Source organism: Rhea pennata, chromosome 1 (genome assembly GCF_028389875.1).
Source record: "Rhea pennata isolate bPtePen1 chromosome 1, bPtePen1.pri, whole genome shotgun sequence".
Lineage (NCBI taxonomy): Eukaryota > Metazoa > Chordata > Aves > Rheiformes > Rheidae > Rhea > Rhea pennata.
In genome coordinates this window covers 41684650-41698681 of record NC_084663.1, presented here as the reverse complement: position 1 = coordinate 41698681, position 14032 = coordinate 41684650, and the positions used below count along the sequence as shown (strand labels likewise).

Here is a 14032-nt window from a genome sequence, read left to right as displayed (position 1 = left end):
AGCCCTTGCGGTAGTGTTTTATCTGTACATCCCCATATCTGCAAACTGTTTTTCTGGGCTGACATTAAGATATACAACTGTCTCTCAAAGTCCAGGGGGCTGACAGATTTTCACTTACTACTTAGTGGTTTTTGGAGACTTTACAACTGAAGCCTGCATGGTATTACAGTTAGAACTACTGCTTCTGTGATTCTTCTCAGGGTTCCTTGCTTTTAGTCTGCTGCTTTTTCTCTCCTTCCACTTCCCTTTCTTCCTTCTTCTCCCAACTCAAATAACGTTTTGAATGTTGAAGTAAATGTAAGGTGTCCCCTGACCTCAACCTGGAGGGAAGAGGAGAATCTGTAATAAAATCATAGAATCGCAAGGTTGGAAGGGACTTCTGGAGTCAAACCCTCAGCATAGCTCAAACGGGGACTGAACCCGTGACGTTGGCATTAGCAGCACCACGCTCTAATCAACTGAGCTGAACCTAAATCAATACTTAGAAGGGACTATATTGGGAACTGTATATTACTATTAGTATATTTTTACCAGGATTTATTAGTGAAATACGGTAATTTTAAAGAATTACCATATATTTAAACAGTGCATGAACGATTTGAACTTTGGAATGGCTACTTTATAGTTGTTTGTGTCTCTCAAATCTTATTGTTCAAAATAGCTGTGAACGATTTCTTGTTGTTTGAAAGGTGTTTGTTGTTAAATCAGTGTAGCACCTTCTACATCCTACATTCTTCCCTTTTTTTTTTTTTTTTTTTTCTTCACTAAAAAAAACAGCTGCAGACTCCAAGATGATAATTGTTACCTTTCACACAGCGATTTGTCTAGTAGAAGAGCCTACTGTGGCCTAATGTGCCTGCCTGTGGCTCAGGCATGTGAGATTGTAGAGCATTGTTCCTTCACAGCCTGGCTCTGCTTTTCTGTTTTTCTTCTCCTTTCATCATTATAGAATCCAGAAAAATCCAGGTGCAGAACCTGTTCTACAAAATGTATAATGGACTTGTGATTCATTATGTTCTGTCCTCAGGGAGCAAACCTCACTTTCCGAAGTGTTGATCATAATCTTCCAGAAAGTGTTAAGCAGAACCCTGTTCTCACCCTTCGTGTGACAAGTATTGATGAAGCAGCTATGGATTTTCTAAAGTAAGTGCAGCAGTTTTTCAAATTACTCATCCTCCCTTACAAAAAAGTTTGTTTAGTTTTTTTTTTTAATTGGATCTTCATTATATTATTTATACTGTTAAAAATTCTATATTTAGGCTGTTGGGAAGAAATAATAGATGTGAATGGATGTTCGGTAATTCAGTAATTTGTTAGAATGATAAGGGGTAATTTTAAAATAAGAATTAATTTAATTATGAAACTATTCTGTTTCCCTGTGTTTGGAGTCAGATTTTTTTATATACAAGTCATATACTGAAATTTTTACATGATGAACTGAAGTGCTGCATTTGGGAAAAAAGTCATTTTTTAAGTGATCAACAGTATCACTGAGTCTTTTGACGCTTATGTTTCAAACGAACATGAAACAGTCAGACATGATAATGTTACAGTTTTTGAACAGAAGTAGGGGGAAAGACTTCAGCGTGTGCATGTTCTCTCACCCAACTGTATGCACGCGCTCTCACTCTCTTTTAATCTTCTCCTTCCATTTATTTTTCTTTTACTGTCATTCTCCAGATATTGACATGTGAAGACTACATCTTACTTTATCATCGCATTTGCTTCTTGCCCCTTTGGGGTACTGAACCCAATTTCCAACAGAGCTTTTTCTCACCCACTCTTCTAAGGCTCTGAGATTCTCTGTACATTGCAGCTTTAGTATTTTGGTCGAAAGAGGTGTGCTGCTTACTGCGACAGAGGGTAATACTTGCCGCTAGCACCAATTCTGCATTTCCGATGAAGAAGAAAATGAGTCTTGATAACATTCTCTGCTACTGCATATCATCCAGCCGATCAGTGTTGGGAGAGCTGGAGTAGAGAGTGCACAGGGCTAGTATTGATACCTAGTAATTTGATATTGTTTGGTATTATATGTCTTTAGAATTAAGATGTTAATACTGATAAATTGCCAGTTTTCTCCTCCTCCTTATTTCAAGTGAGGGAAAACAAAGAGGAGGAAGAGATAGAATTCTTTCTGTTACATGCTATAATTAACAACACCTACAAGAGAAATATGGAGGTCACGGTTTATGAACACTTAGCATCTCTACAACCCCCATTTGCATTAATTTAACATGACTGACAATGTTGACTGTTGTGGCTGAGTGTCCCTGTTATCATCAGTATAGTTTACTGTGGCAAAGAACTATGAAGAACATAGTTTTAAGTGCATCTCTTGTTGCTGAATCACTGTAATTTTAGTGGGTACAGTAAACCATCAGTTAGTGAAGTTTCTGATTTGGACATTTTTTAACGTTTTAATAGTGAGATGTGAGTGATCCCAGTGTGTTTCACTGGGATATATAACTTAGTGGGTTTTTTGTTTTGTTTTGTTTTATTCCTTTTCTCTTTCCTACTGAAAGAAAACTGGTCTATGTCTGCAAATAGCTCTTCCCAAGAGGATAGGCTGTTGTCTTAGGGAGAAAATTATTTCCTCCTTGTGCATTTCCTTTCTTTTATGATCAGCAGAATGTAGGTGTGATGCTGATACAGCTCAAGAGAATACATTTAGGTAGCAAAAAGCTCCTTTGGAGCAGTATTTCTGTAATTTTTCTTTTGAAGTGGTTTTGGTAAATTAGATTGTTTCATAGTCTGAAAGATGGGAGTTTCTTAGAACTCTTTCAGATGGTTAGTGAATGGGTGATCTTTGAGTATGCACCATTTTGTAGATAGTATTCTCATCTTAATATCTATATAGAAGTAAACTGTCTAGGGAATGCAGTGTCTTCCTCTGAGGTGTCTGGATTTTATTGTTGATATGCTGGTTCTTAACACAGGATCTCATACCAAATTTTCATTTTGATATGAAAATTTATTATATTACTACATTTTCTGAACATGGAAGTTACTTAAAGGAATTGGAAATACAGTTGGAGCTTTGTGAATTGAAGTTTGATGAAGAGTTAGGCTATAGTAGATATTGCAAGATAAAACTTTCATAGAATCACAGAATGACTGAGTTTGGAAGGGACCTCTAGAGATTCTCTAGTCCAGCCCACCTTGCTCAGAGCTGGGTCAGCTAGAGCAGGTATATCAGGACTGTGTCCAGTTGGGTTTTGATCGTCTGTTAGGATGGAGACTCCACAGTCTGGGCGTCTTGTTCCAGTGTTCAACCACACTCAGAGTGAAAACTTTTTTTTTTACTAAGTTCAAACAGGATTTCCTGTTTGTCAGTTTATGCCCGTTGGCTTTTGTTCTTTGACTAGGCACTACTGAAAAGAGGCTGGTTCCATTTTCTTTACTCTCTGCAAGCAGGTATTTATATCGAACAGTAAGATTCTACCCGAAGGCTTCTCGAGGCTAAACAGTCCCAGCTCTCTGAGCCTCTCTTCATAAGCCAGGTGTTCCAATCCAGTTGTAGAGTAGGAACAGCAATAACAGAGCCATAGTTAAATACTTTCTAAAATTAGAATTAGGAATTAGCTTTAGTTAGAATAACATAACTTTTCTTTCTGCAAGTGCTTAAATACATGGTGCTTGTTCTTACAGTTATATTCACTGTACAGTCCCTTTACACTGAAAACTCTGCAAAGCAGCCATTTGTAAGTTAACAATCCATAAAACAGTAAATTTCAATTGAATGGTTTATAGAAATATATAGTTGTATGATGCTTACTGTTAATTGTTCTCTCCCTGCAATGTTTCCATGAAATGGAAAACAATACAATTTAATTTTGGAACGTTTATGTAAGATTTTGCATCTCTGAAGCATATCATTTTGTTACACAACTTCATTTGCTAATCTGGTACCTGTAGAGTTTGGAGTTGATTGAATATTATCTCTAAAGGCTTCAGAATCATGACCTGCTCTTCAAGTCGTAATTCAGGTCTGGATTTTCTGCTACAAATTGCTGCTTTTTTATTCTCTCTCAAGTTAAAGTATGTTCTCTTAGATTTTTGTAGAAAGTCTGACTGTCTTTTCTGAGACCAGAGATTATTGAAATTGAACTATCTGCTTTCTCTGGTACAAAACTATTGAAGTGAGTCCTTGTCCCCCCATTGCTGCAATCACAGAGAATCCTGCTCAGATAGTCTGTTGCAGGTTCTCAGGAGGTCCTATGCCCTGCCATCACAGATCATGAATCCCTTGTATTTTAGATGTGTTTTAGAGAGGGCGAGTCATTTTCTCTTACTGGTTGTTAACTCTTTCTTCCCATAGATTTACGGGATTTGAGTTAGCCAAGCTTCTGAACTGCATATTGGGAGTTGCTCAAATAGGTGAAAAATCCTTCATAGATAGCAGAGAGGAAATCTTTGGCCTCAGAAAACAGAAGAAAGTACTCCGTGGCAAGGCGCAAATGAGCAAGCAGCATTAAGTTGGCAGTAGTGCTTGTGTCTCTGCATTCCTCCTCTGATTAAAGTAATTAGTGAACTTTTTTATTCTAGAAAGTTCTTCTATAGTATGGTCTTTTATTTAATCAAACATTATAACAATTTCTGAGTGGTGTTGCTAGAAATGTATCCTAAAATCTCCTGAGAAGTGAACAACTTGCCAGACAAAACACAAATTTTTAAATATAATTCCTAGATATAATTCCTAGACCCTGTGTAAGACATGCTGATCCAGTTTTAGGTCTATAGGATTGCTGGTGTTTCTTGCCAGAACAGTCATACCTAGAAAAGAAACCTTTTTCTGACAGCTCTGAGTATTACTTTTGTTTATTTTGACAGACCTACAGTTTGCCTATATGAATGACAGCAAATAGAAATGACCTCAGAAGTCTTTGAGTTGGATTCTATGTCTGTAATTGTAACTAATACTGCTTTCTTTAGAAAAAGATGCAAAACATAGTATCATGGAAAAATGCCTATCTTTCTTCTTTTTATTAGCTTGTATTGAAATGAGAAGGCTTATGTATTTTCCAAATCAGGCTTTAATTGAAGCTAGAAGTGTTCTGTTTAGTCTCCAGTGCAAGAAAAGACTTGTGTGCTTTACTAGTACCTTAAACTCAGTAGTTAAGACTTCTTTGTGTTTTTTTTCAGAAGGTGTCTTCTTCCCTCCAAATCTGCACTCAAACACCTGAACTAAGAAAAGTTGGGGGGAGGGAGTGTGTGTGTGTGTGTTTGTGTTTTTTTTTTTTTTTTTTTTTTTTTCCTGGATCTGTATAACTTACAGTTAGCAGTGTGGACACTTAAAATAGTATTAAATACGGTTTTAACATTCACATCATCACTACTTTTTGATTACATGGACACACTTAAAGAAATTGATCTATTGAGACATTGATTTGAGACATTTCTTTTTTGAGGAAGATATCTATGCAATGTCCAGTTGAAATGGCATCAGTGTTTAAGTAGATCTTTTCTTGAAGATTTCACCTTTGTTAACATTTCTTGAAAACGGCTGAATAAAGTCCTGTAACAAATAGAAAACTGAATGGCAAGTTTACTGTCATTCTTTTGACACCCTATTAGTCTCATATTCTGAATATCATCAGATGTTAAAATCAGTCAGACTCTGAACAGTGTGTTGTTTAACAGGGTATTAAAAGAAAAACTCTATGTTTAGACACATTTTTGTTTCCATTGTTTCCCAAGATTGCTAACAGCAGTCACACAAGTGCTCACAAGCCTTTTAGTTTTAAAGTTAATTCATTTCCTATTTTTTGTCTGATCATCTTGTCACTATTTGGTCTAGTCATTAATATTTAGTTCAAAGATTGTGGAGGAAATACATGTTTCTCAAGATGCATTTGAAGTGTATGCAGTATGTGCAGTATGTGCCCCAAACCAGAACTTGTAGTACCTTTGTTCTCTTGAAGTTTTTCTGTGCTATCTCACAAGATTTTTGTGTGCGTATGTGTGAGACTCCCATTTTGCATTTTTGGGAGTTCATCAACTTTTTTCAAGCATTTTTATCTTTTAGAAGTCTATGATTTGTTCATTATAGTCTTCTTAAAAGTACATTGTATTGTGTTACAGGAACAAAGTAAAGAAAGGCATTTTTCATCAATAATTAGCCTACATGCGTGTTTGTCTTGCTTAAAGTCTTCATACCTGAGAACTCCTCAGGTACCTCCAGACTTCTGTCAATATAATGTCTGTTCCCTTTCTGAACAGTTTCTCCTTCAGCTGGCAGACTTTTCATACTTCTTGTTTAGCAGATTTCTGGGAGTTTTTCATGGGAGCTGTTTGTAGGTTGCCTGGTTGCCTGTGTCATGGCAATTAAAAGATCTGGAATTCTCTTTTACTACTCTTGCATGCCACTGATGGATTGTGTCCAGAACACTTCCTCCTTGGTTCAGGGCTTACCTCAGTAAGGTGAATCAGAACCTGTCCTGCCTGTAAGGATTTGGTGACATATGGAATATCTGAAGACTAAGGGAAAATTTTAAATAATTCTATCCCTCTGCTGAGGTATTCTTTAGTAGGGGTATGTTGCTGAATTGGTCCCCAGTGTCCATTAAGTGATACTATTCTTGGTCTGCATTATGGAAAACAACTTATTCTACCCTTCTTCTGTCTGGCTTATAACAATGTTAGTCTTTTTGTCCTTGTGTCCCATTAGTGATGAATGAGGAGCTAAGACATGAAACAGATGGGGGGGGGGGAAGTTACTTAATTCTTTTCTTTCAGTTAGCAGTTTCACTTAGCATTTAACTAGCTTGCTAGGAGAGTAGAGATTCCAAACGCAAATTATATAGTTTTGAAATTTCTAAAGAGAGGTTTCTTTTCCTGTTCTTAAATAAATGTTACTGGTTAACAAATTTCTGGTGGTATTAGCTTGAAGAGTGGGACTTAATCTTGAAATTTGGTTCTGGAGATTTTACACACACGAGGAATGATCTATGATTAATGAATTAGTAGAGGAGCTGCTAATAGAATATTGTCAGACAAGAATTTCTGCATATCTGCAACTACTGAGCAATGACTTCCGTATGGGCCACAAACTAAAGCAGTTGGATACTATGCTTGTAAGGGTACCATAAGAATTAAATTTGAAGTTCAAAAATTTTTCACTACTTTTTTAATTCAGTAACATTACATGTAAATCCACCAATCAGTATAAATTTTGACTATTTTAGAGCTACTTCTGTGGAGCTCGAGCAAGAATTTGACAGGCCAGAGACTGATGACAGCAAAGTTTTCAGGAAGATCCAAGGTTTGTATCTATTAAAACCCACTTAATTTTAATTTCTTTCTGTTTATAGCTCAACACAAAGAACAGTAGTGGCATTTTAAGGATTTTATTTGTATAAATGAAATTAAACAGAAATTAGATTTTTCAGTTAACACGATTATTACTGGAATCTGATATCAGAATAAAACATTCACAAGAATATTGCATCCACTCATAAATACACCTTTTAATTTTCTTTCTTTAAATAAGAAGTCTAGCAAGAGATCATAGAAATTGTACAGAATAATTATGAACATAATCAATAAAACATTACTCTAAAAATATATTAAAGCGTGGCACTGATTTTGTGTTAAATTGGCACTGTTTTAAAAATTACTGGCAAAATGTACCAAATACCATCCCATTTCTTCAGTTAATTTTGTAATATTATGTTAATCATCAAAAGAACTATCTAAAGGTATTTCAGAATATTGAAAAGTTGTTATTTTTCATAGTCTATAATATTGAGTTAACTAATATGTGAGTATATATCGATTAGTATATGCTGGAATACGTAACTAAATTTTACCAGGTTGTTACCTACAGCTTTTTGGACAAGGGCATATCTTTGTATTTAAAATTATAGAAAGATATTTGTACACTGTTGTTGATCAGAGATTACAAAGACAATATGCAAAAACTGTTGAATTTGACCAGCTCCTGAATTGTTCAAATATTTGCTGTCATTAGCTAAACCTTTTTTTTTATGTAGTCTTAGAACTAAAATCTGCTTTGACATTTACTTAAAAAAATCATTGACTAATAAATTGGGGAAAGTTTTTATCTTCTTCCTTTTTTTTTTTTTTTTTTTTTTTTTTTTTTTTTTTTTTCCCCTGGCCTCTCATACATGCACATTGATTTTTGCGATTATCTGATTGTATCTAACATTTGCTGATGTGGCCTGCAAGAAGGTTACATTATGACCTATTTTAACATGCTGAGTGTGATCTTTTACTGGAAACAACTCCCACATTTTGATTTATAACTGTAAATATTAGTAGTTTGAAAAAATAGTAGGATAATAGCAGATGACTTGCATTAACAGAGTATATTCAGAAATTCGGACACCCGTAAAGCCTGCCTACTACCTAGAGATTTTGATACCACCATCATTTTTACCGTATAAATAGTTTTGTGGATATTTTTTGGAAAAATTTTGCTGAATCACTTGTATTTGTTCTTGTTTCCACATTTGTTTAACATTTCTGTACAGTGAATGAGCGATTCTGTGTCCCACAATCAAAAGTTTGTATTGCCGTAGGGTGATGTTGGTATATTGCTTTCTATGTTGAATGATGATATGTAATCATTTCTAGTGGAATTAAGCAGTTTTTTAGTTTGAGCATACGTAGAGTGAAAAACGTTCTTCCTTTGCTTGTGTGGCCTTTATAATGGTTTGTTAGATGTTGCTGTTCTTCATATGGCTTCTATGAACTTCAATATGACTTCAAATGTTGAGCAACTGACTTCCGTTTTGAACTGACATTTTCCCCTCAAAAGTGAGCAAGCCTGGATGTATCATTTTAACTAGTAGTCATAAGTAGTTGTAGTTTTGTTTTATTTTAAATCATCTACAAAATATGTGGCCAACTTTATGTAAATATTTTGTTATCTGGATTCTCAGGTATGCTCAGAGAGACACTAAGGAAAAGAGGAGTTCGTGTTGTTACAGGTTTAGGCAAGTATTTCCAACAAATAGACAAGAGCAGAAATGGATTTCTCTCTCAGGCAGACTTCAAGGAAGCTCTAAAATTATTCCATTTGGAAGTCCCTGAAGGGGTAAGTCTAGCTGAAACTGCTTAATAACTACATATGCAAGGATTTGTGGGTTTTTTATTGTATTTTCTTAACTTTGTGGTGTGTTGATATTTTTGTATTCAATCCCATGTGAAATTAAAAAAAAATTACTTTTGCACAGTTTTGTGTTAGGAAGAAACAAGTGGGATTGTGATCCATTTTTGTCTTTTTTGGCCATTTTAAAATAATTAATATGATGCTATTTTCTTTCTCCTTTAAGTTGCTTTTAACTTACATGACAGTAATTTTGTTAACATTTATACATTGCATTGTAAAAATTACCCACAGTTAGCAAAACTGCAGATAACGTTGTACTTTTTTACGGTCATCAGTGACCCTTAATAACTTGCGTTATTTTGGCAAATCTTTGAGCCAATTTGGATTTGGAAGTTGTTTGTGAAGACGTTATTGCTTTGTTCTTGGACACAGTAAAGACATCAAGATTTATTTGGTTCCATTGTTGAGAAAAAATTTATAGAACTTTGCTGCCTTGCGTTAATATCAGAGAAGAACTAGGATTTTTTTTTTCTCTTAAGTGGTAGTGACATAGCTTTTGAATTTAATAGGAGTTGTCAATGTTGCACCATCTTCGAGTGGAAATCTTTTTTTTTTTTAATACTTGATTTTTTTTCCATCTACAATAACTGCAAGTGATGGGCTTGTTTAAAAAAATTTTTTTTATTTATTTCATTAGTCAAGTTTTATCTCCGCAGCTGTAGTATGTCTTTTATTTTAAATGCAATGAATTTTATCTTACCTAAAAATAAAAATAGTGTTCTGCATTTTCTTCACAGTGCAGTAATACCCCAATAGTTAGGTTCACATGTATTTTATAAGAATTAACATTGGGAAATTACTTTTAAATTACAGGACTTCAAATCCTTATGGCTTATTCTTGATCATAGCAAGACTGATAAAGTTGACTATGGGGAATTTATTCGTGCCATAGTTGGAGAAATGAATGAGTATCGGAAAGCATTTGTAAGAAAAGTAAGTTTTTGGCAGATACTGAGTGTAGATATTTTGCAGTCTAACTTTGGAGTTAGTTATTCATGATGTTTTAATTTTTCTTAAATTGTGCCTCTAATCAACTCTTTAAGCTGTCAGATAAATTTATTAAAATAAATGTAGATTAGAAGACTACACATTGTTCTGTCAATTCATCGTTAATTTTGAACTCTGCAATTTAGAATTAAATGTTTAATTATTTTGAGTTTGAGTGTATGTGCCTGTTCTCACTGTTCAGTCTAGTGTGTAAACATTTGGCTGCGTGAAACTATCTCTTCCAGAAGTCTGATTGCTTGATTTTGGACAGATCACTATCTCTGTGCATATTTTTTCCTCGATGTGTGAAATGAGGAAATAATACTTGCCTTCTTTGAGACCTACCTACACGTAGAGAAGCTGTATTAGTGAGACATTTTATAGTTGAAATAGCATTTGTTATGTGTGAATCTCAAAACTGGATCGACAGAGGGGCTGGTAATGTAATGTGGAGCCATCTGTAGTATGAAACATTGATTACAAACTAGCCAATATTATGGTGACTGGGTATCATGAAGATCAGGAAAAAAAAACATATATTTTCATATTTCTAATTGCTGAGGGTCTGACTCTCCTACTTTATGTATTAAGTGTACATTTGAGCAAAACTGCTGAAATAAAAATGAGACTGCTGTTAGCAGTATTGAGGCTTTCCTATTTATCAGAATGACCTAAGAGTCATTGTAACTGGAGGATGCAGAAAGGAAGTAGCCTAACTTCGGATTCTAAGGAAAAGCTAGACATTTTGGAGAGAGAAAAGACAACTTTTTTGAGTTTGTTAGGTGACATTTTATGTGAAAGTTGTTGAGATACAATAATTATCAGATTCCATATTCTAAAATCACTTTCTAGTATCCACTGACTATAATGGCAGATTAAATTTGCTTATATATAAAGTAGATAAGTTGATCTGATGCATTGTGTGGATCTAAATATCTGTGATATTTAGTTGATATGTAGTTAAGTATATTTAGCATATATTATTAAATTCTTTGCCTGCTTTTTTTTTTCCCCTTGTTTAGGCCTATATGAAACTAGATTTCAACAAAACTGGGAGTGTACCTATGGTAGACATCAGAAAATGTTACTGTGCAAAGAAACACCCTCTAGTACTGGCAGGTAATTCTCATTTTTAAAAAAGTCAACTTGTAAGTAGAGATACTGGATCCAGAACCTATTTGGTGTAAATATAATCTGGGTTTTATTGACTTAGATTGGAGATGTTAACAAAAGCTGTTTTTTTTTCCTCTGATCGTCTATAATGTGTCTATCTGGTACATGACTATAAATTGTAATGTAGTTCATGTACACAGTTTTAATACTTGCTTTTTCTCGAGCTACAAATACTTCATTTGTGCAGATTAGATTTCTTTCCCTACCCATATAGGACTGTATTTAAGTAGTTGCATCTCAACTTTTGCATGCAAGTAATCAGTGACACATATGATGTTATTAATTTTCACTTTGGAGGAGAAACTTTTTCGTATTACTGTTTTTCTTCAAAGCATGCAAGATTTCCAATTGTCACTAAATACAACTGGTACTTGAGTTTCTAAACAAATTATTAATTTATTTCTAGGACCTAGGCTGTCATCCCTTACAGAAGAAATGTTGATATCTTCGTTATTGTTTTCAGGGCTCTCAAAAAGGTTCAATTTCAGCCATTGAAAAAATAGGCATTTAAATCTTTGTAGGTTAGTTTCTAAAATAACATTTCTGTGTATCAAATTAGTATTTGTGAAAGTCTCCCTGGTGGCTTTTCCCTCCCTTACCTGCAGAAGGGAGGATGTTTTCTGTATTGCCAGTGATTTTAATGGTAACACGTGGAGACACATGGTAGCATGGACAGAGGAAAATCTTTGTGATTCTAGTTCTCTGTAATTCACCTCTTTGGACCACCATCCATTTTTCCCTCCACCTTCAGAACTGAGAGTTCAGTAAATTCAAATAACTTTTCATCCTATTTGTCAGAATATTTTTTTCTGTCTTGTTCCTAAAAAGCTAGCCAGAGAAAACTCAATGATTGCATAGACAGTAAATGGAAATAATCTCAGAAATGTCACAGTTGCTATTGAGCAAGGACGGTAGACCATAAAAACATGCTTCTGTTAGAAGCATGTACTGCAGTGGTGAATATAGTTGAAATCAACAGAGTCATGTTGTAACAGCGAGGACAGTAATTCATTGAAATTGATATTTTCCAAAGGATAAGAACTGCAAATATAAAACTCCTTCTTAATGTCATATAATCTCAAATATAATCTTTATGAAGTCACTAGAAGACACAAATGTCACTTCCAGAACACTGCTCGAATGTCAATTCCGGTCTTAAGATTTTTCTAGAGCTTTAAACTTGTTTCGCATTAAGCGTATGCTTTGTTATAAAGATTACTTCTAAATTACCAAAATTTAGGAATGCACCATCCAGTTCTTTATCATTGGAAGAAAAATCTTCCTAATTTTGTAATCTATTTAAATTGACTGTGGTATCGTGTTTTTTTCTGATATTTAATGCTATCACGTGCTGTTAAAGTAATATCAGTTCTGCAGTTGGTACTAAGTGAGCCAATGACTTTCGCTTCAGTGGATTCAAAATATTTTAACTTGTTCAAGAAAAGAATGTAAGCTCAAAGTGAAAAGTTTATTTCTTGAAATATACTGAATGCTATTTATTCACTGCTCTTGAAAATACATTTAATGAAAAAAATACTTTCACAGGCAAAGCTACAGAAGAAGAAATTAAATCATCATTTCTAGAAACACTAGGAGATTCCTGCAGCAATCCTAATGAAGTATCCTACTCTGAGTTTGAAGATTACTATGAAGGATTAAGTGTTGGAATCATGGAAGATGATGATTTTGTTAATATCTTAAGGAACCCTTGGGGAGTTTAGGGTGGAAGAAGTCAAAAAAAGGAAAAGAGAGGCATGATAAACCAGGGGCAAAATAAATAAGTGAGGATTTAGTCTTGACATGTGCTACTTCACAATTAGTGTCTTAAATTGATTTCAAGGGCTGAAAATTTTACGTGCTTTTAGAATAATAAATAATGGGTTGCTTAGTATCCTTTGAGCTAAACTAAATACTTCCTAAAGGTAAATACTTCACTCCTTTTTACTGGAAATAGTAAAGGCTGTTCCCCCTAACAGAAGGCATCATTTATTTAATATTAGAAGGAAGTAGCCTATTTTTAAAATAACAGGAAAATAGAATACTAAAATACATGAAGGGTGCATATAAGAGAAAATTTAGTTTTACGATGTGTTGTGGAAAACTTTAGATTTGACTGTAAAAATACCAATGAGAGCTTTTTTCAGCATTTTCTGCTTATAATACATTTGTTCTGATAACATTCTTTTCGTTTCTTGTTTCTTATGGTGGTGCTTAGCCTGAAAGAGAGCAGATCATCCTCCAGTTTTGAGGATATCTGCACTACTGAAAATGTAGAGAAATTCACACCAATTAGCTTTTAGACTGGTATGCAGACCACCTCTGCTGATTGTATATACACATCTTGGTCAGGCATCCAAAGCTGAGCACTGAATCCCAAAGATTTTAATAAGAATCTTGTGAATACAGTCTGGGTATACTGTGCAGCCTTTCATTGCACAAATAGATTTTGTGATGCACTTTTTATTTTGCTAAGTTTTTTTTTGAAAGCAAAATTTAAATATCTCTTTCTGTATATTTTACTGCTATTATTTTATCTAAAACTAAGCAATGGTATCCTTTAGCAAGCAATGGTATCCTTTAGCAAAACTGATGTATAGAATTTCATATCTACTCTGAACCTATAAAACAGAAAAGTATAAAAAGCTCCACCTCTATCACAACAAAAATTAAACCATGAAGTAAGATATTCCTTGCTACTTCAAATGTTCAGCCAGATATGCCTTTCAGTGTAATAAA

General features: G+C 34.3%; 1 protein-coding gene across 3 annotated transcripts in view; it reads left to right on the top strand.

The window, feature by feature from the left end:
- Positions 1-13317, top strand: part of CAPS2 (calcyphosine 2) — a 31836-nt gene extending 18519 nt beyond the window's left edge. For all 3 annotated transcript variants that reach the window (XM_062567922.1, XM_062567914.1, XM_062567907.1), the window contains 6 exons: positions 1028-1143; positions 7188-7264; positions 8907-9061; positions 9950-10069; positions 11146-11242; positions 12842-13317. In XM_062567922.1, the coding sequence (XP_062423906.1) occupies positions 1028-1143; positions 7188-7264; positions 8907-9061; positions 9950-10069; positions 11146-11242; positions 12842-13017 (741 nt within the window). In that variant the 3' untranslated portion in view covers positions 13018-13317. The remainder of the gene's footprint in view (positions 1-1027; positions 1144-7187; positions 7265-8906; positions 9062-9949; positions 10070-11145; positions 11243-12841) is intronic.
- Positions 13318-14032: the final 715 nt, after the last annotated feature.